General features: G+C 40.4%; 1 protein-coding gene across 7 annotated transcripts in view; it reads left to right on the forward strand.

The window, feature by feature from the left end:
• The first annotated feature begins 603 nt into the window (after positions 1–603).
• QRICH1 (glutamine rich 1) overlaps positions 604–27,353 on the forward strand; it is a 53,070-nt gene continuing 26,320 nt past the window's right edge. Inside the window, exons 1-4 of one of the 7 annotated variants that reach the window (XM_058726978.1) lie at positions 604–775; positions 2,227–2,286; positions 4,236–4,455; positions 10,436–10,765. In XM_058726978.1, coding sequence (XP_058582961.1) covers positions 10,457–10,765 — 309 coding nt within the window. In that variant the 5' untranslated portion in view covers positions 604–775; positions 2,227–2,286; positions 4,236–4,455; positions 10,436–10,456. Of the gene's footprint in view, positions 776–1,309; positions 1,502–2,226; positions 2,287–4,235; positions 4,456–10,435; positions 10,766–27,353 lie in introns of those variants that run through there. The other 6 variants (XM_058726981.1, XM_058726980.1, XM_058726979.1 and 3 more) reach the window with 6 other exon arrangements.

Here is a 27,353-nt window from a genome sequence, read left to right on the forward strand (position 1 = left end):
CAGGAGAATGGTTGCCCTCTGGGGCAGTGTGGGCTACAAGTGAGGCCCACGTGTGCCTGCAGCTTTAACACCCTCCACATTTTCCCTGTATACAAACACAAGGCTACCCAAGGCCTGCTTTAAGGTGGACTGGGTTGCGGAAGGCTGGATTAGGATGACAGCAGATTGAAGAGGGGTTCCCAAATGTTAAGGACTCCTGCTGGAAAGTGACTAAGGCCTTACCAGGTTGCATTATGGTATGGGGGCGCAGGGCCTAGATCTGGGGCTATGGGCGCTACCTTAAGCAAGAGACCGGGCCCCGCCCCACGTGGGGCTGCGCAACTGAAGGAGGCCTGGGATGGCTGCTGAAGGTTGGTCCAGACAGCAAGCTTCGAGCCCCAACCAGCCCAGGATCCAACTCCAGGCCAATCTCCGGCCCTGGCTCCGCCCAGCACGGAGGGGCGTCCGAGGGCGGGGCGCTCCGCCCTACACTCCAGACTCTTCTTGCGGTGTCTGGGGCCCGAGGCCAGGCCTCTAGCCTCGGCAGAAGCGTTCCCTTTAAGTTTGGCCAGGAGGCAGCCTCAACTCTCGCGGGATCCGACGCTTCGGTTATCGCGAGAGGGGCATTCGGCACCCATTGGCTGTGAGGGTTGAATGTAAGATGGCGCCCAGGGAGCTGTGAGGGGAAAATCCTGTCGATCTTGGAGCGGCGACGGCGGAACCGGGGCCCCCAGCGGTGCGGTGGGGCCGGCGGGTAGAGCGGCGGCGGCGGCGGCGGCGACGACGACGTCGCCGGGTGAGGGCTGCAGTGGGGGCAGGGATGCGGCGAACCTGCGGGCCTGAGACAGCGGGCCCACCCCACACAACGGCGGGCGGGGGCGGGCGGGCCGCTGCCTCTGGGCCCAAGAGACCTCGGGGCGGCTCCGGAGTGGAGAATGTCCCTGGGCTCGCGCGCCCCCGCCCCTTGTGGGGTGTAAGAGAGGCAGGTCGGGGACTCGGGTGGGCGCGGCGCGCGAACGCGCACTGGTGCTCGGGCGCGCTCGGCCCTGTTTATACACGGGCGCGCGCGCGCTGTGCGGCCCTCCCGGTGCGCGTGGCCGCCGACGTGCGCGTTCCCGGTCCGGATATCTCGGCTCCTGGAGCTGCGGCCCTTGGGCAAAGAGCGGCTTTCTGTGGCGCGCGCCCGCCCGCGACCCCCGGCTTCGGGGCGCGCGCCCCGCTGTTGGGTGGCGGCTGCGCCGCCGCCGCGAGGGCGCGCGGGACACCTCTGCTGCGTGGAGCGGCGGCGAGCTGGCGGGCGGTTCGCAGTGTGAGGAAGGTTGTGGGTTGGGCCCTTCCTGCTCTGGTGACGTCCCCGGACCGCCATGGCCTAGGCCTGGGGAGAAACTAACCGGCTTTGCAGTCTTGCGGTTCCGCTCCTCTAAGAGGCGGGCGAGATTGCTCGTTCTTCTGGAGGAATGCAGTGACTTGAGGCCAATGTGCGGGAAAGGTGCTGCCCTGTTTCTGAAACAGAGCCCTGTAGGTTTGTGAGGGCAGCGAGCCCCTTCGAGTTTCCTCACCTTGTTCTGGTGCTTTGTGCTGGAGAGGGAAGGTTAATCCTTTAAGGCCTTTCGGCGGTACTTGCTTTCTTGTCATTGGAAAGTAATTCTTCCATAAGCGCAATTCCTACACGTCACCTCTGTGCGCTCCGGAAGGGGATCCTCTTCTGTGGACGTGAAACTACCCGAGCTCTAAATGCCACTTTAAATCCTTAAATGCAACCTTTTCTTCTGTGTAGGTGGGAGGGGCTTACTTGTACTCTGTTAGACTAAGGGAGGGCCCCGCTATCGCGCAGCCAAAAAGTTGCCCAGGACAAAATTGGAACGACCTGAGAATCTGCTTTGCCTTGTTTTGTTATTACACAGTTCCCCAACAGAAATTTCTAAAATCTGTTCATGTATTACTGCAAAAGTCACTTTTGATGTAGAATTCCAATCCTTTTCAGCTTTTTGTTTTGTTTTAGTTCCAGTGCTAGAGGAGTTCTAGGTTTGTTCTAGAGAAAAATGCATTTTTTTTTCCTAAAACAAGACATCAGTTTTACAGTCTTGCCTAATGAAGTTTAAGGAAAACGGAGCTAAGGGCAAGTAAAATTAGGAAATCTGATAATGATGGGGGTAGTTCTTTTTAATATACTGTATTTTAAGAACAAAGTTAAAATTTAAAAAGAGGCTGAGGATGGAAAGAACTTCTTTGTTCTATCTTCTTCAGAATGTTACAAGTCTTAAGAACTCAGGACAAGCAGCAGAAATACATGCAACATGGTGACTGGTGAGTTAAAATCATTCATATGCTGAAAATATGTGTGCAGTCTTTTTCCTAGTAATATTGAAACATTACAAATCCTGCCAATCATTCTGGGTGCTGTCTGACAGAAACTGCTAAGTGCTGGAAAATTGAAGATGGGGGAGAACTGCATCTTTGAATCCAGTAACAGTTTACTGCTTGAACAATTTTCTTCTCTTGAAGTGTAAGCCAGCGCAACTTTCAGGTTTTAGCATGAGGACACACCAGCTTTTCTAAGGAACTTAAATGATTGAAATAAAAGCAGTGAAGTTTAAGATGCACTTAAAATTTAAATATACCTTTTAGGCCTGCTTGTTCCGGAACATCTTTGTTTTTAACTGTTAAATTTGAGATCTGTCTTTTAAGTTGGTATTTGTAGATAATATTTTTTTGTAAGCTCATTAACTTCAATTTGCCTATTAGGAGATGTCCTACTTCCAGCCTTCTGTGATGAATAGTTTGTGTACCTCTCAGGAACCTTTTGCCTTTCCACCTCCCCTTTCCAATTTTATGTTGCCATTTCACAGAAAAGATCAAATAATGGTTCATGTTTTTTGTGGATTTGAATTGCTCCAAAAAGGTAACCAAATGTCAGGGGCTCTAGGTGTCTATCATGACAGCTTCAGAATCAAGGATCTCTTCCCTCAAGCTTGCATGGTTTTAATTTAATCAATTGTGTTTTGTCCTCCGTGTGCCATGCTTGCTTGTCTACTTTTTAAATGGCGACCCTTTATTGGCAGAGGTCTTTTATTTCTTAACCTTAGAATGAGATGTTACACAAACACCTGTTCTTTTGTGTTACTTTGTACTTAGTTGCCCTGATTTTGTTACAGATGTTTTAAGTCTTCTCTAGGCTTCGCTTAAATGCTTCATTTGTCACACTGGATTGTGATTTCTGGTTGTGGCTGCATGAAGAAATGATAGATTAACTTCTTGCATTGCTGAAAAGGGGAAAAGAATGAACCTTTGATGTCACACTTGAGGCTAGAGCAAAATTGTAGGTAGAGCTTGTGGGCTGTATCAGAAAGCTTTTTTTGCTTTTTGAAATATCTATCAGTAAATTCAGATGATCTGTATAAAATTTAATGAAAAGTTATAAGGTGAACCACTGTGTAACTACCACCTCTTCAAGAAATAGAACAGTGCCAGCCCCCTGCACCCTTCACGGGTCCCTTCCTGGTCATAGCTTCTCAACCACTAGAGATAATTACAATTCTGACTTCTGTGATAATCACATTCTTTATTTTTCTTTTTATTTACCACCTTCATATCCCTCAGTGTAGTTTTATTTGCTTTTGAATTTTTGTAAGTGGAATCATGCTGTATGTTATGGTTTTCTTCTTTTAGCATTGTGAAATTCATCCATGTTGTGTGCAGCTGTAGTTCATTTATTCCTGTTTCTTAATAGTATTCAGCTGTGTGACTATACCATAATTTATCTATCGATTCTACTATTGATAGACATCTAGATTCCTTCCAGTTTGCAACTGTTATAAACAATGAACATTCTTGTGTAAGTACCTTTGTATATGTGTGTATCATATACCTAGGGGTAGATTGCTGAGTTATGTGGAAAGGATATTGTCAGCTTTATTAGTTAATGCAAATGGTTGTGCCAGTTTACAGCCCATTGATCTTTGGTGGGAATGTAAATTTATGTTTCTGGTTGAAAGTGTGTTGTCCAAAAATAGAACCATGGCAAAAATGCCCCTAAATCAGGGTCTCCTCTGGTAAAAGTATGGAACAGGTGAATGGCCCAATGAGATAATAGCTATCACAAACTCTGTATTGGGTTAGTATCTTTAAGAATAGAGGTGTATCTCCCAATTTGCTTCTTTGAAATGACTCTTTATGTTAATTAGAACAAATGTGACTGTAATTCCTTAAAATAGAAATTGATTTCTTTTTTAATGTGAATGTGTTCTTCAAACCAGATTTAAAAAGCTATGAGGAGCTATTGCTAGAGTAGATGCGAACGAACCATAAGCGGGGCCCGAGAACCTGACTGGGTAAACAGGAAGAGGCAGGGCTCTGAGGCAGCTCAGAGTTTCTTCTCTTAGTCCATCTCATATTCAAGACCCACTTTGTGGAGCTGCATGGGGAGCTGGGAAGAGGTGTCAGAAATTTGAGGAGACCCAAGAAAGGATGATTCTGGTGAGTACTTAGGCCTTCCCTTAGAACATAAATTGAAAAAAATTCGCAGAGACCTATGAAAATGTAATAGATTGTTGCTTTGGAATAACCTTTGTTCATCATATCTTCTTGTGTTCTAGTGATAAAATAATAAAAGTAATGATCACTTTGATACATTGAGGGCCTAAATCTGTGTCAGGCACTGTACTAAGCTCCTACTAGAAAGTGGTGTAGGGGAACTACTAGTGATTAATGGGTGCATACAAGTGAAAATTTCCTAGGCCTGTTGGTATGGGATTTGCATATTGTTTTGCAAAGCGGCTATTCTTAAAAGTATTCAGAAGCAAATGCTTGTTTACAGACTCTCCTACACCAATGAGGTCCCAAGTGTTTTCCTCTCTTCCCTTTTCTAATGCCCAGAAATTGGGAGTACTCAACTCTCCCTCCAGCTTCGTGTTTTTCTGAAGTATTTTAATTATTCTGTTTATTTACTGCTCCCACCAAGCCTTTGACTTGGAGCTAATTAAGAATCTTGCTTCTTTGAAAGGAGTTTCATTAAGTTTATCCATTTCTGTATTACCAAGGCTCACCCTTGTGTTTCTTGTGAGCAGCATCTTGAAGAAGTTAACAATTTTCATTATTATGCAAACTTATGGTGCTTGATGATTTTGTTTTTTAAGAGTTTCAGATTTTGAGGGGAAAAGCACGCTATGATCAGCCAGAATTGTTGTGTGTTACTGTTATTGTGGTAAATCACTGTGTAAAAATATTACTTTTTAATTTTCTTTTGGTTTAATATAAATTGTGGAAAATACAGGAGAGTATTCAACAGGAAGAAATTTAAGTCCTCTGATTCTACCACCAAGGCATAACTAACTACTGTTAGCATTTAGATGCAGTTTTTTTGGGTTTTTTTCTCTCATATGGGTAAATAATACTGGTATATGTAAATAAAATTGTGTTGGTTCCTTTTTCACACATAATGTGCTTCTGTGTTGTTAAATTTAAAAAGCAAACATTATGTTCAGGGGGCAAGGAATCTTCCAGGTATTAACATCCCTTTTTTTTTTTTTTTTTTAAGCTACCATGTTAAAGAAATATCTGTAGAATCACACTAAATCCTTAGGAGACTTTATATGAAATTTGGCATATAATAACAGTGGCATATCAAGTCAGTGGGCAAAGGAATTTCAATAATTCAATAAATGATACAGGAGGGACAAGTTGTTTTTGGAAAAAATATAGTTAGACTTTTACCTATACAAAATAAATTTTAAATGGATCAAAGCATTTTATTAAAAAATTACACTGGAAATTAAAAAATTGTAGGTGAATAATGACCTGATTTTAATGGTAGGGAGGACTTTTTTGGAGCATAAAAAAAGAAGAAACCATCACCACTATTGAAAATGTGTTTAATTTCTCTCTCTCTCTCTCTCTTTTTTTTTTAAACTCACTGATTAACCTAAAATATTTAAATATATTTCTGAAGCTTTCCCTCCACCGCGCCTTGTAAGCATCACTTTTGTGTCTGGTCAAATGCTGACTTAGTGTACTTTCATTATTGGGGTGTGTCAGTCTGGTGGATAGTGCCAAGTGAGCAGGTTAAAAGGACAAGAAATGAAGCCATGTGTGTTGTAGTCTGTATGAATGGGCAGATTGGAATGTTCTTCCAAATTGACCTTTTCTATTAAATTTTTAAGTTCTCCAGGGTGTTCCTGGATGTCTCAAGTCAGTAAGTCGTGCAACTCTTGATCTCTGGGTTGTTGAGTTCAAGCCCCACATTGGGTGTAGAGATTACTAAAAATAAAATCTTAAAAAAAATTTTTTTAAGTTCTCCATTGAATCCGTTATTGGTTAATATTTTTTAGCTACCTCTGATTTCAGTGGTTCTCAAGTGATTATGTGGATTTGTACAGAGTTGGTGAAGAACCTTCTAGGGGCTTAGTGAAAGAAAAAAGCAATGGGAATTGGGAAGCAATGGCTGCTTCTGCTTGAAGCTCTACTGACAGGCTCTAAGCTTGGAACGCTGTAGAGTGTGTTATACTTTGTAGTTTAAACTGCTTAAAATACAGAAGGTGTTTTTTATCATAAATTATTTCAAATATTTTCACAAGGATACAGAAGAATAGAATGAATACCTGTTAATGAGCTTTTATCAACAGTTTCTAAGTTTTATAGAATTTTACCTACTTCAGGCTATTGGTGTTCTGTGTGTGTGTGTGTGTGTGTGTGTGTGTGTGTGTGTGTGTGTTAATGAAAGCTTAAAGAATGAACTTTGAGGCTTTATAGAAGATACATTTCCAAGCTTTTATTCCATTTCTGGGAGATGACTATTCATCTATCTTACTTGTCGTTACTGGAATAAATTTATAGCTGGATTAGATTTTCTTATATTGACTTTTTTTTAAGGTGGTATTCTGGAAATACGGGATTTGTTTGGAGGAGAATGGTTTTATCATCTTTGGAACCTGGATTTTTTAAACAAATATGTCCTGAGTTGAATTTGGTATGAAATGCTGTGTTCTAAAAGATTGATTAATTACAAGCTATATTCAACTTTGCTAAATGTTTGTCGAAAATAGAGGATGTGGTATGGGGGCGCCTGGGTGGCTCAGTCTGTTGAGCATTTGACTCTTGATTTTGGCTCAGGTTATGATCCCAGGGTTATGGAATCAAGCCCCGGGTCTGGCTGAGCATGGAGCCTGCTTTGGAGTCTGTCTCCCTTGCCCCTCTCCCCCGCTCGTGCTTGCTCTCTCAAATAAAAAAAAATTTCTTTAATTAAAAATAGAGGACATGGCACTTTAATTTCTTAATCTTAGTGGGAGGTCTAGAGATAGTCTAAAATTAGTAAGTCTACATATAAATAAAGGTTTAAAGGTATGAAAGTGAACATTGGCAAAAATAACAATGAGATTGGCAGGGGTTGGTGACAGGAGGGTGATTTAAAAGCCCTAAACTTACCTTTCCTGAAGGACAGGTCAGTGTTTCAAATTGGTAGATCAACAAAGCATACTTAGGTGTTTTGTTTTTGTTTTTGTTTTTGTTTTCTATACTGTTTGATGAATATTTTTTCCTTAGAAAATGGATGTGTTACTTTTACTGCCTGCCCCCCCCCCCCCCCCCCCGGGCCAAAGAAACAAAAATAAAAAAACTAGTTGTAATTCTACCCTGGAAACTGAAGAAAATTTGTTTCTAGGAAAAGAAGTTAGTGTAGTCCCCCTTTATATTTAATATTAGACTTCAGATAAAGCTTAAGCATCCTCATTAGTGAAACTTGAAAGAGTGAAGGAAAATAAGTCACTAGGAAGTTTCTAGGGACTGCCTTTACCAAGCAATATTTGTGTGAAGGTTTTCTGATTCTATTAACTTATTTTGCAATTTTTTTGGTTCTTAATTGTGTGTATTTCTTTTCTCCCAGATTTGAGACAAAAAAATGTTTTGCCCCATGGTTACCCATATTTTTTTAAAAAATTGCTTTGACACAGTAGCGATGATTCCAGTGCAGACAGTCTTCAGAATTCGGTGTCAGTATTTTATGGGAATGTAATTGTTGAAAATAAATTTGGGGAAGTGTAAATTTCAGTTGGCCTCTGCCATTCTTCTGTAATGGAGGTAGAAAATTGAAATATGTACCAGCATGGTACAGAATCAGTTAATTGCTATTCATATAGCTCTTCTTTGTCCCTTTTTGAGCAGAAGGGTAGATGTGATGAGGTATTTAGAGTCACATGTGAATTTTGTGATGTTATTGGGTCTATATTATGAGAGATGCCTTCTTCAGAAGGAAATTCTAGTCATGATGCTCTTATCAGAAGGGAGATTTGACACATTCTGTGCCAGTGTGGTGAGTGATTGTGGGTCACCTACACTGGAATGGCCTGCTCTGAATAGGTAACAGAAGGATGGGGTGTTTGGCCTTGGTGATGTTCTTATTCACTTGTATCATGGTCATTGTTGAGAGCTTAATTTTGAAGTCTTACAGCAGACCTCCTAATTTTCAACTCCCCTGCAGCAGAGAGCAAGAAGGGAGAACAGAGCAAGGCAAGTGGTCAAGAAGAGAAGTGGGAAAGGGACAAACGAGTTGTATTTCAGGAGATTAGAGGTCTTCAACAAAGATTTTAACTTTGCAGTCACCTGGCCTGTGCTTGCTTTTCTTTGCACTCTTGCGTTTGGGGTGTCCTGAGACGTAGAGGCTCTCCTCAGAGTAGTGGGTTAAGGTTTGATTTTAGGCAGGATAAGGTATATGTGCTGTTCTTTATTTATGGAGAAATATATTTGCAATGTATTATATGCATAGTTATAAAAGATTTACTGTTGTGTCAACTATGTAGGGAAAGCACCCAAATATAACTTGTATACTATACTTAGAGTGTCCCACAGAAATGTTGCCAGTGTTAGTAACTTAATAGCAGTAAGGATCATATGTTTTCTCTGGTCTCAACGCTTGTCTTGGATATATAGGCCCTTTTCCCAGGGTGTATACTGACCATTTACCGGGAGAAAGCTTAACATTTATAATTGTAACTTACAGATGTTACAGGAACAGCTTAACATTCATAATTGTAAGTTATAGATGTTACAGGAACAAAGAGCCATAATCCTTCTTGTTCTACATTGAATTGCAAATGTAACATATACATATACACGTACATATACATATGAAGCACCTACCATGTGTCAGCCATCTGAGAGGATCAGGACACAGTCTTGTGTGCCAAGAGTTTAGAGCCAGGTGGAAGAGATAAGATGATTACCCATATGCCTTATATCTGTAACATAAGGCAGAACATCTGGGCAGTGAAAGAGAGACTGATATTTCTAGTGTTGATGCCTTTCTAGTCTTCTAGCCTTTCTTTAATGGTTCAGGGAAACAAATAACTTTTCCATTTGCGATTGATAAGAGTCCTTTCTGGCAAAAATGTTCACTTGGTTTGTGTGACCCTCATATCCTGCTGCTGCTTTTGTTCTGGTGGTTCTGATCCAGAGGGGAGGGAATGATATGAAATCAGCAGTGGCAGGCCACTAATAGTCCGTAGATAGATTGCATGGTTGTCCCCCAGGTAGTTGAGAATTACTATCCACCCCTGCAGATTAATTCTTAGGGTAAATACCCTGATGAAAAATTTGCAGAATTGATTTCTGAGTTTTAGGAGTGACCTAGTTATTTAAAGCACTATTCAACTTTACCCACTAATTTTAATATTAGTTAGCACTTATATAGTACTGTCTGTGTCAGGTACTTTTCTCAGAGTTTTATATTTAATCTTCATGTCAACTCTGTAAGGTAAATACTATTTTATTTATCCCCATTTTATACACAAAACCAAGGTTAACTAACTTGTCTAGTGTTTCAAAGCTAAAGAGAGATTGAGCTGAGATTTGAACCCAGGCAAGCTAGCTCCAAAATCCATGTTTCTGACAAGTAAGCTATGCTGCAAAACTATGTGAGCGATATATGGCAAACTGGGATTTTTGGTGTTTCTGGTGGGAGATGAAGTATTTATCCCCTTTTTCTCAGGTCTTGCTACAGCTAAGTGGCATACATGTTTTTACTATAGGACATAGTTGGCGGTGGAAATTGAACATGTCAGTAGGAATCCCTGCTCCTGGCTTCCTTGGTCGTCCTCTCTGTGATGATCACAATAGTTTTGCATGTGACTTTTATTGTCCAGTGCTTGGCTCTGCAGAGAAGATGGCATTGGCCTAGTGCTGGGTGGAGAGTGTGTTTTCAGCCTGTTTCATCCAGTACTGTGACGCATGCCTTTGTTTTTTGTTTTCAGTGTGATAGTTTAAGAAATGTTTATAGAAGCAATTTTTAAACATGGGTAACTTAAAAAAATAATAAGGTGGTATAATAAATTACTGTATTTTGGATTCCTGTATACAGCTGCCCTGAATATTCCACTCTGATGCAAAAGTGATTGACTGCTGTGTGCCTTTCAAAATAATGAAAACAATAGCATAATTTTGACTTCTGACCATTTATTTTTATTTCTAGGAACCCTAAGGACTCTGCAATATGAATAATTCTCTGGAGAACACCATTTCCTTTGAAGAGTACATCCGAGTAAAGGCGCGGTCTGTCCCGCAGCACAGGATGAAGGAATTTCTGGACTCACTAGCCTCTAAGGGGCCAGAAGCCCTTCAGGAGTTCCAGCAGACAGCTACCACTACCATGGTGTACCAACAGGGTGGGAACTGCATTTATACAGACAGCACCGAAGTGGCTGGGTCTTTACTTGAACTTGCCTGTCCAGTCACCACCAGTGTTCAGCCACAAACTCAACAAGAACAGCAGATTCAGGTTCAACAGCCACAGCAGGTTCAGGTAAAAGGGAGATGTTGAGGTGCATCCTATTTAGTAGATTTTATTTGCCATCAGGGTTTTGGCTAGTAGGAACATCACATCTATATACAGATATCTGAGGTTATTTTCACTAAGGGAATATTCTGTGTTTTTTTGAAACATTTTATTTAACACAATGGCTTTCATATATAGTACAGACTAAAAATATTTGCAGCTACCATAAACTGAAACGATCACAGATACTTGCCATTTGCTTTGGAGAATTAAACTACAGAAATTAGAGGTCTTCTGGGACTGGGCTTGGATGTGACATAGCTGTGTGTAACTGAAGCTTCCCTTTTGTCTGTGTCACCCTGGGTAGATCAAGAACATAGGAGGGGCTTATCTTTTCTCATTACTTACAAGCATGACATTTGGAACTTATTTTAAAATGGATGTGATCTATTTTAGTGATCTTCCTTTAGTTGTATGGTTCCATGACTCAGGTCACTTATAGATTTCCAGGTCTTCATTTACTGTTTATAATTCTCAGGAAATAATGCTAATTGATAATGAGCTTACAGAAAGAGGAGGAACTAATAAATTTGCCAAGAATTTAAAAGTGCCTCTTTAGGGGTTCCTCATATGAAACTAACAGTATGCTCCATTTACAAATGCTCCTTTCTTGCTATTGTCTCTTGTGGTTCTATTTCATTTTGCCCTCAATGCTTTTTCCACTAAGACAATTGGAAAGGGAGTAGAATGTGACTGAGGGGCAAGAGGGTGGAGAGGTGTATCTGGTGAGATAGAAGGCACCTTTACTCCTTAGGGATGCAGACAGGTATATTGGAAGAACATGGGTCTGGAGTTGTATTCTTGGGTTTAGATCTGGCTTGACATGTAAATTTTTCCAGCCCTAGGTTTTTCATCTGTTAAATAGAGATAATACTATTTAGTGAGACTGAATGAGATAATAGACCAGAAAACATCTGGCACACAGGAATGCAGTCATTGTTTATTCCATTCTTTGTAAGGAAGGAGGGCAGGGTACAGGAAAGGTAGATAAGAGAAGGCTGGCTTTTTGGTTTAAGAAATTATTCTGCTGTTATTTACAGCTTGGACTTCTTTTTTCATAAGATTAAATGGTTTGGGATGGGGCATCTGGCTGGTTCGGTTGGTAGAGCATGCGGAGCATGTGACTCTTGATCTTGGGATCATGAGTTCAAGCCCTACATGGATGTAGAACTTACTTTAAAAAAAAAAAAAAAAAAAAAAGGAAGGGGGTACCTGGATGGCTCAGTTGGTTTAGTGTCTAACTCGATTTCAGCTCAAGTCACAATCTCACAGTTTGTGGGATCGAGCCCCAAATCAGGCTCTGCACTGACATCATGGAGCCTGCTTGGGATTCTCCCTTGCCTTCACTTTCTCTGCCCCTCCCCTGCTCGCACTCACTCTTTCTCTCTCTCTCTCTCACTCTCAAAATAAGTAAACATTTAAATAAAAAAAGGAGGGGGATACAAATGGTTTGGGATTTGAGTTTAAAGTGTTTGAGACTTTGTTTTCAAGATGGCTGATTGAAGTCACCTGTTAACTTCATTGTCGTTCTCCAAAACCCCTGTAAATAAAAGAAGTGTAAATAATAATAAATCCATGAGATAGGTTCAATATGTTGGACTCATAAGAACACATATTTTCTTCATTCTAAGTAACTTAAAAAATACTTTCAAAAAAGTAGTGCTGGAAAAAACAAGTGCCATCAAAAAACCACTAAATCCGGGGTACCTGGGTGGCTCAGTTGGTTGAACATCCAGCTCTTTTTTTTTTTAAATATGAAATTTATTGTCAAATTGGTTTCCATACAACACCCAGTCCTCATCCCAACAGGTGCCCTCCTCAATGCCCATCACTCACTTTCCCCTCCCTCCCACCCCCCAGCGTCCGACTCTTGATTTCAGCTCATAATCCCAGGGTTGTGGGATCAAGCCCTGTGTCAGCATAGAGTCTGTTTAAGATTATCTCTCTCCTCCTCTGCCTGTCTCCCCCGCTCGCACAAGCGCTGGCTCTCTCTCAAAAAAAAAAAATCACTAAATCTGAGAAATTGCTAAGAGAGAAAGCAAACACAATCAGGCAACAGAAGAATTAATGTAAAAGAGAACTTTTAGGGAAGGTGAAATAGTTCTCAGGGTGCTCTAAGCCAAGAAGTTAAGGATACAAAGCAAAATTCTCCCCGGGGGCAACCTCAGTCTCCTACCAGTTGGGACTTGGCCAAGGGTGTAGAACACACATTTACATATGTATGTCTGCATATATTATGAGTATAGTTGACCCTTGAACAACATAGGTTTGAACTACACAGGTCCGCTTCTATACAAATTTTTTTTGAGAAATACAGTACAGTACTGAAAATTTATCTTACGATATTCTTAATGACATCTTTTTGTATACTTTATTATTTTTATTTTTTTAATTTTTTTTTTTTTTTTAACGTTTATTTATTTTTGAGACAGAGAGACAGAGCATGAATGGGGGAGGGTCAGAGAGAGGGAGACACAGAATCTGAAACAGGCTCCAGGCTCTGAGCTGTCAGCACAGAGCCCGACGCGGGGCTCGAACTCAGGGACCGCGAGATCATGACCTGAGCCAAAGTCGGCTGCCCAACCGACTGAGCCACCCAGGCACCCCTGTATACTTTATTATAAGAATATATAATAGAAGTAACATACAAAATATATGTTGACAGTTTTAGTTATCAGTAAGGTTTCTAATCAACAGGTTTTTAATAGTTTCACAGGAGTCAAAAGTTTTATATGTTGATTTCTGATTGCAAAGGAGTTCGTGCCCCTAGCCCCTGCCATGTTCTTCCAGGGTCAGCTGTGATAGATACCAGGTATAGGATGAAGGTGGCTCTTCTAATAGGTGGGGAAAGGATATATTTCATTAGTGGAGTAAGGCAGTCTACTACTCTTCTTGGAAATAAAGTCAGATACCTCTCCTAATACCAGATAGGTGAAAGAGTCAGATAAAAACAAAACAATAAAACCATTAAAAGACAGTATGGAAAGTTTTTGGAATTCTAGATTGTGGAAAGCCTTCCTAAGGAAAAAAGTAAACTCCGAGATAGCTTTACCCAATCTTTTTTACCCTGAAGGAGTACTTGAAATAATTTTCAGGTCTCAGGGAACCCCTGCATAAATATAACTATTTGTGGGCACCTGGGTGGCTGAGTCATTAAGCATCTGATTTTGGCTCAAGTCGTGAGCTTATTGGTGAGTTTGAGTCCCCCATGGAGTGAGCTCACCCCTCCTCTCTGTATCTGTCTCTGCCCGCCCCCCCCCCCGCCCCTCACTCACTCTCCTCAAAAAAAAATTGCTGTATTTATATATCTCACAGAATATTAGCTTGATCAGCAAGTTAGAGGCATAATAATTTTAATAATAACTATCAATGTTCTTTTGATATATTTTTAGTGGATTTACATTTTGGCCAGCTTATTAGGCTGTCTTGGTGTGGTTCTCTTCCCCACATAGGTTATCAGATTTTTTTATTATTATTATTATTTTAATTTTATTTTTTATTTTTTAAAATTTACATCCAAAATAGCATATAGTGAAACAATGATTTCAGGAGTAGATTCCTTAATGTCCCTTATCCATTTAGCCCATCCCCCCTCCCATTTTTAAAATTTTTTTTAATGTTTATTTATCTTTGAGAGAGAGAGACAGAGTGTGCGTGGGGTAGGGGCAGAGAGAGAGGGAGACATAGAATCTGAAACAGGCTGCAAGCTGTCAGCACAGAGCCCAATGTGGGGCTCGAACTCACGAACTGTGTGTGAGATCATGACTAAGCCGAAGTTGGACACCCAACCAACTGAGCCACTCAGGTGCCCCTAGGTTATCAGATTTAATTCAAGTTATTAGCGTGTATTTCTTTTTTAAAAAGTTTCCTCCTTGAACATTTTTTGCCTTTTTCAAGTAGTCCATTTCTACCATCTAAGTTGCTGAGATAAGGATTGTGGTATATGGTATGTATGTGCAAGAGTAGTTTTTTTCCCCTCTTTAAAATTAAAAATGACCTTTGAGCCAAGTATTCTTGGACCAAAGGGTAGTTAATCCTAGCTTACCTTTCTTGAGACTGATCTTTCTTTCCTTTTCATAAGTTTTAAATTAAAAACTCTTAAGGCAGTGGCATCTGGGTGGCTCAGTCGGTTAAGCAACCGACTTAGGCTCAGGTCATGATCTCACGGTTTGAGTTCAGGCCCCGCATAGGGCTCCATGCTGACAGCTCAGAGCCTGGAGCCTGCTTCAGATTCTGTGTCTCCCTCTCTCTGTCCCTCCCCCACCTCTCCAAAATAAATAAACGTGAAAAAAAAATTGTTTAAAAATAATATATTTTCATTAATAACTGGTTTAAGCCAAATGGGGTTTAGTTTTTCTAAAAGTTGGCTTTGTAGATTAAATAAAATTAAATTGTATTACCTAATGTTACTTACATGAAAATTGACATTGTTATTCTAAAGCTGCCAAAATCATAAGCCAGATAATATTAATAAAAAAATGGGGCGCCTGGGTGGCTCGGTTGGTTAAGCATCTGACTTCGGTTCAGGTCATGATCTCATGGTCCGTGAGTTCGAGCCCCGCGTCGGGCTCTGTGCTGACCGCTTAAAGCCTGGAGCCTGTTTCAGATTCTGTGTCTCCCCCTCTCTCTCTGCCCCTCCCCTGTTCATGCTCTGTCTCTCTGTCTCAAAAATAAACGTTAAAATTAAAAAAATGTATATATGACTGACAATACAACTTTATATAAAATTTTGTAAAAACATTTTTTTCTGAGTGATACCAGAATCAAATATACCTTGCAGTTACAAAATTATTATACACACGTTGGTTTTTTGATATCTTATAGGTCTGTACTTAGTTTAAAAGCATAATTTTTGAAACTAAAAATAGCACATGAGGCATAAGGAGGTTAAGTCCTATTTCAGTAGCTAGTATTTGCACCCAAGCTGTTTTAACTTGAGACTGTGCTTCTTTCTAGTGTTTGTAACACACAAAGAACTCTTAGAAAGTAGAAAAAAATAATTAGTAAAAAAAATGAACAAAGGATATAAGACAATTCATAGAAGAAGAATACAAGTAGTACTAATAAGCATATCAGAAGATGTTTCTTTAACGTTTATTTTTTTGAGAGAGAAAGAGTGTGAGCCAGGGAGGGGCAGAGAGAGGGAGACACAGAATCTAAAGCAGGCTTCGGGCTCTGAACTGTCAGCACAGAGCTCGATGTGGGGCCTAAACTCCTGAACCGAGAGATCATGACCTGCGCTAAAGTCAGCCACTCAACCGACTGAGCCACCCAGGTGTTCCAGGAAGTACAAATTTTAAAAGTGAAATACCAGGGGCGCCTGGGTGGCTCAGTCAGTTGAGTGTCCAACTCTTGATTTCGATGTAGGTCATGACCTCGTGGTTCATGAGATGGAGCCCTGCCTTGGGCTCTGCGCTGACCGTGCAGAGCCTGCTTGGGATTCTCTGCTCCTTCCCTGCTTATGGTCTCTCTCTCTCTCAAAATAAAGTAGTAAACATTTTAAATAAATAATAAATGTGAAATGCCATATTTCATTTATTAGGTAGGGTAACATTTATAAAGATTTCACCCAGGGTGGCAAGGGTATGAGAGGATAAATTAGTGTAATTTTCTTGAAAGTGATTTTGGCAATACTTATAAAATTTTTTTTTAAGTGTGCATACCATTGGCTTTGCATTTGTGTTCACAGATACATGTGTATACAAGGATATTCACTGCTGCACTGCTTATGATAGTAGTAACACTAGAAGCAAATCACTAAATAAGGGAAATGGTGAATAATGGTACAATTGTAGTGTGTCCTGTGCAGTCAGAAGAATGAGGTAGATCTTTGCCTATTGACAGGGTAGGATGTGTAACAGATTGCTGAGTGTCAAAACCGGTTTAGTATCACTGATTTTTAACATGTAGAATGTCATGGTCCTTGAATAATAGTAGTAAAGTTCAAAACAGTAACTGGGCTGGGGAGTGGGTTGCTAAGGAGGATAACTTGAATTTTTTATTTTTTGTTTTTATTTTTTAGTTTATTTTTGAGAGAGAGAATGTGCTCATGTGTGCAGCTGAGGGGCAGAGAGAGAGAGAGAATCCCAAGCCGCCCTGTACTGTCCGCACATAGCCCAATGTAGCACTCGAACCTGCGAACTGTGAGATCATTACCTGGGCCAAAATCAAGAATCAGATGCTTAACTGACTAAGCCACCCAGATGCCCTGAGAGCTTGAATTTTTCATTAAACATGAACTGCTTTTCTAATGAAAGAAAAGTGTTGTTTGAGAATATTTTGCTTTGAACTTGTATGTACAGAGCAATAGTTCTTAACCTTTTCTTCCCTATCCCAAACATCTTAATGTCTTTTTATTTGTAAAGCCCTTTACTCTAGATGCTTGGGTACAGTAGTGAGCCGACAGAAAGCTCCCTGTATACAGGAGCATACATTATAGCTGGAAGGAGATAGATGGTACGTAAGATAAGAAAAATCTTGTTACTTGGGGCGCCTGGGTGGCGCAGTCGGTTAAGCGTCCGACTTCAGCCAGGTCACGATCTCGCGGTCCGTGAGTTCGAGCCCCGCGTCAGGCTCTGGGCTGATGGCTCGGAGCCTGGAGCCTGTTTCCGATTCTGTGTCTCCCTCTCTCTCTGCCCCTCCCCCGTTCATGCTCTGTCTCTCTCTGTCACAAAAATAAAAAAATAAAAAAAAAAAAAAAAAGAAGAAAAATCTTGTTACATAGTGATAATGCAGAGGAGTGAAAAAAAAGCAGATGGAGGTAACCAGGGTAAGCCCCAATGTGCTCTTGACATTTGAGTTAAGACCAAGGAGAGTTGGCAGATGAGCCACGTGATTATCTGAGGAAAGAGCATTCCAAATCCGAAAGCCCGAAGCCTGCTCATTTAAAAAATGGCAAAAAAGCTGGTGTAACTAGAGTGCACTGAAAGAATGGATGAGGCTAGAGTGTATGTACTGAACAGACCTGCCTTTCTCAATTCACATGTGAAAAGGCTCTTTGCCTCATAGTACAGTTGACTCATGAACAACATGGGGTTAGGGATGTTGATCCCTTGCACAGTTGAAAATCTTCTTATAATTTTTGACTCCCCCAAAACTTAATTGTTTACTGTGGACCCAGGAGCCTTACCGATAACCTTAGTAGTCAATTAATATGTATTTTGTATGGTGTATGTATTATATACTGTATTCTTAAAATAAGCTAGAGAAAGTGTTATAAAGAAAACCATAAGGAAGAAAAAATACATTTTCAGTACTATAGTGCATTTATTGAAAAAAATCTGCATATAAGTGGACCCATGCTGTTCAAACCCAAGTTGTTCAAGGGTCAACTATATTGTGTCTCAACCTAATCCTTTTGATAATAAAAAATTATGTCAGGTGCCTGGGTGGTTCAGTCAGTTAAGTATCCAACTCTTGATTTCGGCTCAGGTCATGATCTCACAGTTGTGAGATTGAGCCTCACCGACGGGCTCCATGCTTGGCATTCTTACTTGGGATTCTCTCTCCCTCTGTGTCCCTGCTCCAACTCTCTCAAAATAAACAGTAAGAAAAATTAAAAATTAAGTATATATTAATGATATTTAAAACAATTTACTGTCTTGAGAGCTCAGGCTGTTTTCTAGATTGCTTTTTTTTTAATTATGGCAAAATTAGATTGCCTTTTAAAAAACATCTGTCATCACCTCAGAGAGTTGCCTTTATCCTCTGACTTAATCAATCTGTGCAACACATACCTTATTGTATGTATACAAAGTAATTACATCCTTAAAACAGTTTTAGTGAATTGGTGGGAGACAGAGGTACATGTTAATTAGAAGAGTAGCTATCTGAATAAGTCTCACTGTGTTCCCTTACTACTAACACATTCACACTTCAGACTACCAAAAGTGTGGTTTTTCCCACATTTACCAATTCTCTGACACCAGCTGGCTGTCCTGTAATTCAGTCTGACGCTGTCTACTTGGAATTAGCATCAGGTCCCACAAGTTAAGGGATCAATTCCACAAGACTTCCCCCCCCAGCTCAGACACCAATCACATGTCCCAGGTTACTGTACTTCTGATTGATCATCTATCAGTTGGGGTTCTCCCTACCCCTCCTCAGGTTTCATAATTTGTTAGAACAACTGACAGAACTCAGGGAAACATGTTTCCTGGAATATTATATAATAAATGATACAATAGAGGATACAAATGAACAGAATAAAGACATAGAGGGGCCTCTGTCCCTTTGGAGTTTGGGTGTACCACCCTCCTGGCATGTGAGTGTATTCATTGACACACAGTTCCCTGAACCCCATACTTTTGGGATTTTTATGGAGCCTACAGCACATGGGTATGATCCATTAGTAAATCAATTTCTAGCCCCTCTTCTTTACAGAGTGGAGCATGGGCTGAAATACCAAGCTCTGTTTTTATTTATTTAAAAAAATTTTTTGGGGGGCACCTGGGTGGCTCAGGTCAAGATCTCACGGTCTGTGACTTCAAGCCCTGCATCGGGCTCTGTGCTGACAAGCTCAGAGCCTGGAGCCTGTTTCAGATTCTGTGTCTCCCTCTCTCTCTGCCCCTCCCCAGCTATTGCTCTGTCTCTCTCTCTGTCAAAAATAAATAAACATAAAAAATAATTAAAAAAAAATTTTTTTTCTTTAATGTTTTTATTTATTTTTGAGACAGAGGGAGACACAATCCAAAGCAGGCTCCAGGCTCTGAGCTGTCAGCACAGCTCTGAGCTGAAGTTGGACGCTTAACCGACTGAGCCACCCAGGCGCCCCAACCGAGCTTTGTTTTTTGTTTTTTGTTTTTTTAATTTTTTTAAATGTTTTATTTATTTTTGAGAGAGAGACAGACCATGAGTGGGCGAGGGGCAGAGAGAGGGAGACACAGAATCGAAAGTAGGCTCCAGGCTTTGAGCTGTCAGCACAGAGCCCAACATGGGGCTAGAACCATGAACCGCGATATCATGACCTGAGCTGAAGTCCGCCACTTAACCAACTGAGCCACCCAAGCGCCCCTGAAGGTACCAAACTTTAATCATGGTTTGGTCTTACCAGTGACCAGCCTCCATCCAGGAGCCCTCTAAGAGTTGAATGCATGAATACATCATTAGAATACATGGTGCTCCTGGCACTTTTATTATCACTTAGGAAATTAACGAAGGTTTTAGGAGCTCCAGCCAGGAACCAGAGAGACCAAAATATGTATTTCTTATTACATACCAGTACCCTACATCTATTTAAGTTAAGGAAGTACCTTCTGAAGGCAAAAACAAGAGCTCCCATGTAAGAGCCTTGACAGTGTACAATACTAGAAAAGACCCCAAGTTTCCTGTTCCTGGTAGGTTGGCCTGAGCTAGGTGACGGGGATTCATTTGGATCTTCCCTTTCAAGAGCCCTCTTGAGTTGGGTGCTTCCTAAAGCATCCACTTGAAGTTAAATGCATGTGCCAGAGAGAAGGCCTTCTGATGGTGAATCACAGGTGTTGGGTTTCACTTAGCACCCATAGAATTGCTTGTTTCTTCTCTGCCCTTCTCAGTTCCTACAGGGCAGGAACTGAGGCTTCATACAAGTCTGGTTGGTCAAACTGGCCTCACAAGTGAAGGATACTCTGGGGAAAGAGACCTCTCATCACTTGCTTCTTCTGGTGCTAGAAGTCAAGATCTCAAGGCTTCAGTGGCTCAAAGTGCAACTCTTGCCCGTTTGTCATTTCAACGTTTGTCCCTCTTCCTCTTTTTCTTCTTGTTGCACATTTCCTCCATGCTGGATGGTCCCTAACCCCTCATTGTAGTGTGAGCTACTGAGAATGAGGAAAGTTAATTAAGAGCCAGACTTGACTCTGAGACAGAAGAATCTGGTCTGCCTCTGCTACTTTAGATGTGTGTCATCTTAGGCAAGTGATTTAACCACATAGAGTCCATTTCCTTATCTATATCATGAAAATAAAAAGAATTTATATTGTAGTTACTTTGAGGATTACATAAAATACTAGGTTATAAGCACGTTGGCACATAGTAATCCTCGATAAATAAATAATAGTTGCTTTTGTTTTCTTCTTCCACTTCTCATTAATGCCATTCCTACCTATGGCCCCCGTTGCCTTTTAGAGTTTTGAAAAGTATCCAAACATTTATAAATAAGGATTCCCACACTGTTGGTAATATGTCATTTTTATCCCTTTTTTCTTTTAATACATAAACTGTTACAAATGCAGTTTAAATCTCTGATACCCTTCTAAACAACCCCCTTTCCCAAGGTAAATACTGTTTTAAAGTTTTCAACTTGATGTGATATTTTCTGTATCCATCTGGGTATTGGTTTTTAGTTACAAATATCAGACAGCATTCCCCCTCATCCCCCTCATTTATTCAGAAAAAATTGATTAAAGGATAGCTGTTAACTCAGGGAATTTATGGGAGGGCCAGAGAATGGGTCTTGGAGGCTGTGCATCCAGGAATAGGACTCAGGTCACATTGCAGGCCTGTTCTGGCAGAGACCTTCTGCCATACCCCTGGGCCCAGGTCCTTGCCCTACCACAGTCTCTCATTGGGATCTATGCCATCCTGCTTCATTTCTGCCATATTCCTCCACTCTTACCAGAAAATGGAGGCTGTGGTTCCTGCTGCCTCATGTTGTTCCCCTCTGAGTCCAAATTTCATACAGTGTGTCTAATTCGGGAAGCTTTGGTCATATGCCTGCATTCTAGCTGCAGAAGAGGATGTTGGGACAGTGATTCTGGCTTCTGCCTTGAGAGGCAGTGCTCATAATATGATGTGTTCTCCAAACATGGTTTTGCAGCCAAAAACAAGACTACCGTCAACTATTCTCTCACAGGCACTTTGTGGGCTGATTGGGATCCTGATTGAATTGGTGACCCATTTATTGCTGCCTTTTCTGCCCCTTCATATCCAGCCTTTTGCCCACAGTTAAATCTCTTCCCTACCACATTTCTAAGTTCATTTATATCATAAGAGTTTGGCAGGAGCACCTGGGTGGCCCAGTTGGTTAAGTGTCCGACTTTGGCTTGGGTCCTGATCTCACAGTTTGTGAGTTCAAGCCCCGCATCAGCCTCTGTGCTGACAGCTCAGAGCCTGGAGCCTGCCTCGGATTCTGTGTCTCCCTCTCTCTGCCCCTCCCCTGCTCATACTCTGTCTCTGTCTCTCTCCCTCTCTCTCAAAAATATTAAAAACTTTAAAACATTAAAAAACATTTAAAAAAACAGAGTTTAGCAAATGTTTAATACTTGGATAAAGACTACTAGTTTTCAGAAGAGTGTTATTTGAACAGTGAAATTCTATCAAGGTCCCTAAAGTTTTGCTAGACTAGTTGTTAAAAGGTTTGGTCCTAGGTGTATGATTCCTCACCTAGTCTGGTCTTCTGCCAGCACACTGAGCACTGTCCTTAACCATCCCTCCTCAGTAAGACTCAGAGCATGAAATGGAATGTGAGCCACATACGTTGTTGTAAGTTTTCTAGTAGCCTCTCTTTTTTTTTTTTTTTCTTTTTTTAAAGTAATCCCTACACCCAGTGTGGGGTTTGAACTCGTAACCCTGAGATCAAGAGTAGCATGGTCTTCTGACTGCCAGGCACCCCTAGTAGCCTCTTTTCTAAAGGGAATACAAGAGGTGAAATTGATTTTTTTAATCACATTTTACTTAGTCTAATACAGTTTTTCAACATGTGATCAGTATAATATTACTGATAAACTGTTTTGCCCTTCTTTGATACAAATCCTTGAAATCTGGTTATGTTTTGTACTTGTAGCACCTTATTTGTAGCACATCATAGTTTGAATATCTCACGTGATTGGCAACTACATGTAACTAATGGGTATTGGACCGGTGGAGCTTCAGAGAAATGTAAGAGAAGAATTATTCTTTCTTGTGGAAATAAATTTTAAAATTATTCATGAAGGGACACCTGGGGGGCTCAGTCAGTTAAGCGACGGGCTCTGTGCTGCCAATCTGCTGACAGTGCAGAGCCTCCTTGGGTTTGTCTTCCTCTCTTCTCTGCCCCTTCCCTGCTTGCTTTCTCAAAAATAAGTAAAGTTAAAAAAAAAAAGTTTAAAATCGTTTATAAGGTGGAATTTGGAAATTGACCTGACACACTCACTGAGTTTATTCTCCTTGAAATATTTTTTTTTTTTTTTAATTTTTTTTTTTCAACGTTTTTTATTTATTTTTGGGACAGAGAGAGACAGAGCATGAACGGGGGAGGGGCAGAGAGAGAGGGAGACACAGAATCGGAAACAGGCTCCAGGCTCCGAGCCATCAGCCCAGAGCCTGACGCGGGGCTCGAACTCACGGACCGCGAGATCGTGACCTGGCTGAAGTCGGAGGCTTAACCGACTGCGCCACCCAGGCGCCCCTCCTTGAAATATTTTTTTAATGTTTATTTTTTAGAGAGCAAGAGCATGCGCATGTGAGTGGGGTAGGGGCAAAGGCGGGGGGCGGGAGGGCGGGGGGCAGAGGACCTGAAGTGTGCTCTGTCCTGACAGCAGAGAGCCCCAGGTGGGGCTGGAACTCATGAACTGCAAGATCATGACCTGAGCTGAAGTTGGATGCTTAACTGACTGAGCTACACAGGTGCCCCAGTTTATTCTTTTTTTTTTCTTTTTTAAAGTATTTATTTTGAGAGAGAGAGCAAGCATGAGTGGGGGAGGAGCAGACAGAGAGGAAGAGAGAGAGAATCCTAAATATGTTCTGTGCTGTCAGCACAGAGCCTGATGCAGGGCTTGAACTCACAAACCGTGAGATCATGACCTGACCTGAAACCAAGACATGGACACTCAACCAATTTAGCCACCCAGGACCCTGATTCTCCTTTAAATGAAATTTTGGTTTTACATTTTAGCCGGAAAGAAAACAAAAAAAATCAAGAAATGATATTAGATGTTTGTTTGTTTAGTTTCAGTGATTGGAAGAAAAGATTCCTAATTGAGGTAATACATGCGTTACTTCATGGTTTCTCATTGTTTCTTAGTTGGAGTACTTAGTCTTAATGTTGGGTTGAGCTCTGGATTACTTAGGTTCTGAACACTGAGGAAAAGGAAGATTAACCATCTACAAACTAATAACATTGACAAATGAGGTCCAATAAAATTTCTAGACTAGTGGTTATCAAACTTCAGGGTGCATTAGAATCACCTGAAAAGTTTCTTAAAATGGAAATGGCTGTTTCCCCCACCCCTCCCAACCCCTGAATTCTGCTTGAGTGTAGGACTGGAGTCAGTTCTGAGAATTTGCACTTTCCCCCCAATTTTATTGAGATATATTTGACATATAGCACTATATAAGTTTAAGTCTACAGCTTAATGATTTGACTTAAATATATCATGAAATAAGTTTAGTTAACATCCATCATCTGATATAGATGAAAAGATAAATTTTTTTCTTTGTGATGAGAACTCTTAGGATTTACTCTACTAACTTTCCTCTGTATCATACAGCATTGTTAGCTACAGTCATCCATCCAATTGTTTATTATATCCCTAGCATATCTTATAACTTGGAGTTTGTACCTTTTGACCACATTCATCCTGTTCTTCCTCCTTTCCCCACTCACTGCTTTTGGTAACCACAAATCTGATCTCTTTTTTTTCCCCCATGGGTTTGTTCCTTTTTTGTTTGGATTTTGAGATTGTGTAGTATTTGCTTTTCTCTGACTTATTTCACTTAGCATAAAGCCCTAGAAAGTCCATCTATGTTGTCACAAATGGCAGAATTTCCTCCTTTCTTATGGCTGAGTAAAATCCCATTTTTTATATATTCCATAACTTTTTCATCCATCTGTTCAGACACTTCATTCATTTTCATGTCTTTGTTTATTGTAAATAATGCTCTAAACATGGGAGTGCAGATATCTCTTTGGCATAATGTTTTCATTTCCAGAGAATTTTCATTTCTAACAAATTTCCAGGTTGATGTTGAATGCTGCTCTGCAGACCACATTTAGACATACTTTCTGAAGAACTTAATTGATAGTATACTCAATGAAATAAAGAATTTAAGAAAAGTCATGAAAATAAAAGAAATGGTAGAACCAACTCAGAATTGAGATCTGATTGCAGTGTGGTAGCCATACAGAAGAGCCAGAAAGCAGTCTGTCCAGGTTGAAATAGAAAGTCAGAATGCTCAAGAAGAAAGTAGTAGTGCGGTACATATTATGTGGTCAAGAGCTCAGAAGTATAGTTATTTTACGTGTCTCTTCTGATCAACTGGAAAAAAAAAAGGCAATTAGAAACTCTGGAGAAGGTAGGGAGCCAAATGAGAAGGTTGAATAATTTAAAAAAAAAATTATGTTTATTTATTTTTGAGAGAGAGAGAAAGAGAGAAGGAACATGAGAGGGGGAGGGCCAGAAAGAGGATCTGAAGCAGGCTCCATACTGACACCAGAGAGCCCAATGTGGGGCTTAACTCACACACCTTGAGTTCGTGACCTGAGCAGAGGATGGATGCTTAACCAACTGAGCCACCTAGGTGCCCCAATAAGGTTGAATAATTTAAATGTGAAGGGAACTAAAATATGGTGTGATTCATGAGGGATTGAGAGGTGAGAAACAGTGGTTTTTGAAACAATAAAACCAAATTCATGCCCCTAGTAATGTCCCCCCTCTCCTATTTGATATGTAACTTTTCTAGGATATGCTAGGCTTAGAGATGATAGTTTTCCTTTTTGTACCTCTTGAGAATCATCTTAAATCTAGGCTTAAGTTTAAAAATGCCTTTTTATTCTATATATATTTTTTCTGTAGTTATCTGTAATTTTTTCGAGACAATTGATCTAAATATAATCTTGAAAATTATAGCTAAACCTGTTAAGGAACATAGAGCAACTAGTGAATCACAATACCAACTTCTGAATGTCTTCCTTAGGTTTTTTTTTCTTTTTCTCCTCCTCCTTCACTTCAGTTCTGTTTCCTCTTCTTTGAGTAAAATTTCATTTTTTTTATTAAAAAAATAAAGTTATGTTTTTATATGAATAAAAATTGGAAGGGAGGTAATAAAAATAACATTTAATTCTTATTGACCTTTGATAGTTATGATTGAAGGTTATAAACAAAATGTAGAATTTCTTACTCAATATGTTGACATTGGTAAAGAAATGTCACAAAGTGCTATAACTCTTAGCTCTTACTCCTCTAATTTTAAATTCTAGCTACTTTGTATCTAAAATGGCATCAGATTACTTGTGCTGGTTTATTCTGGAGTGAGGAGTAGATCCTCCCCCCACCCCAGTTCTGATTCCATAGTATTTCCATAGTAATTATGATAACTTGTTTCTGATTCTGTTGGAAGTTTGAATGTTGATAAATGGTTTCCTTAAAAAATCCATTAAAAGAGGTACAGTAAAATTATGAAGCACATGAGCTATAATTTAGTGATAACCAGATAAAAAATTTTTCATTTTTAAGGAGGTAATAACAATTATAAAGTGTACTATGTAATTAACTCTATAGTAGCGGGGTTTTTTTGTTTGTTTTTGAGAGAGAGGGTGCAAGTGAGTGAGAGGCAGAGAGAATCAGAAGCAGGGCTCACCCACCAAAGTGGGCTCGAGCTCACCCGATGTGAGACTCGAACTCACAAACCATGAGATCATGACTTGAGTGAAAGATGCTTAACATCTGAATCATGCTGGCGCCCTTATAGTAGTTTTTTTTGTTTTTGTTTTTTAATATTCATTTTTGAAAGAGCACTAGCAGGGAGGGGCGGGGGCGGGGCACACAGAATCTGAAGCAGGCTCCAGGCTCTGAGCTGTCCACACAGCCCAACAATAGGGCTCAAACCCACAAACTGTGAGATCATGACCTGAGCTGAAGTCAGACACTTAACCCACTGAGCCTCCCAGGCACCCCTGTAGTAGTGGTTCTTAAAGGGTGGTTCAAGATTGGTCATCCCCAGTACCCTTGCAGGACTTCTTAAAATCAAAGCTGTTTTTATTAGAATACTGAGCTATTACCTGCCTTTTTCATTCTCATTTTCTTATGAATGTACAGTGGAGTTTTTTAGATGCCACATGTGATGTATACACAACAGATGGAATGCAGAAGCAAATAGAATCCAGCTGTCTTCAATTAAGTCAGCCATTAAAGAAAGTTGCAAAAAATGTAAAAAATGCAACTCTTAAAAAAATTTTTTTTGGCAAATAACGTGCATACTTCAAAGATACTGCAAATTCAGTTCTAGACTACTGCAATAGAGTGAATATCGCAATAAAGTGAGTCAAATGACTTGGTTTCTCAGTGCATATAGAAGTTGTTCAGACTAAACTGTAGTCTGTTAAGTATGTAACAGCAGTATGTCTTAAAAAAAAGAGTGTACATATCTTAATTTAAAAATACTTTATTGCTGGGGCACCTGAATGGCTCAGTCAGTTAAGCATCCAACTCTTGGTTTCGACTCAGCTCGTGATCTCATGGTCTGAGTTTGAGCCCTGCGTCGGACTCTGTGCTGACAGCTAGGAGCCTGGAGCCTGCTTTGGATTCTGTGTCTCCCTCTCTCTCTGCCCCTCCCCTGCTCATGCTCTGTCTCTCTCTCTGTCAAAAATAATAAACATTTTTTT

Source organism: Neofelis nebulosa, chromosome 4, assembly GCF_028018385.1.
Source record: "Neofelis nebulosa isolate mNeoNeb1 chromosome 4, mNeoNeb1.pri, whole genome shotgun sequence".
NCBI classification, from domain to species: domain Eukaryota; kingdom Metazoa; phylum Chordata; class Mammalia; order Carnivora; family Felidae; genus Neofelis; species Neofelis nebulosa.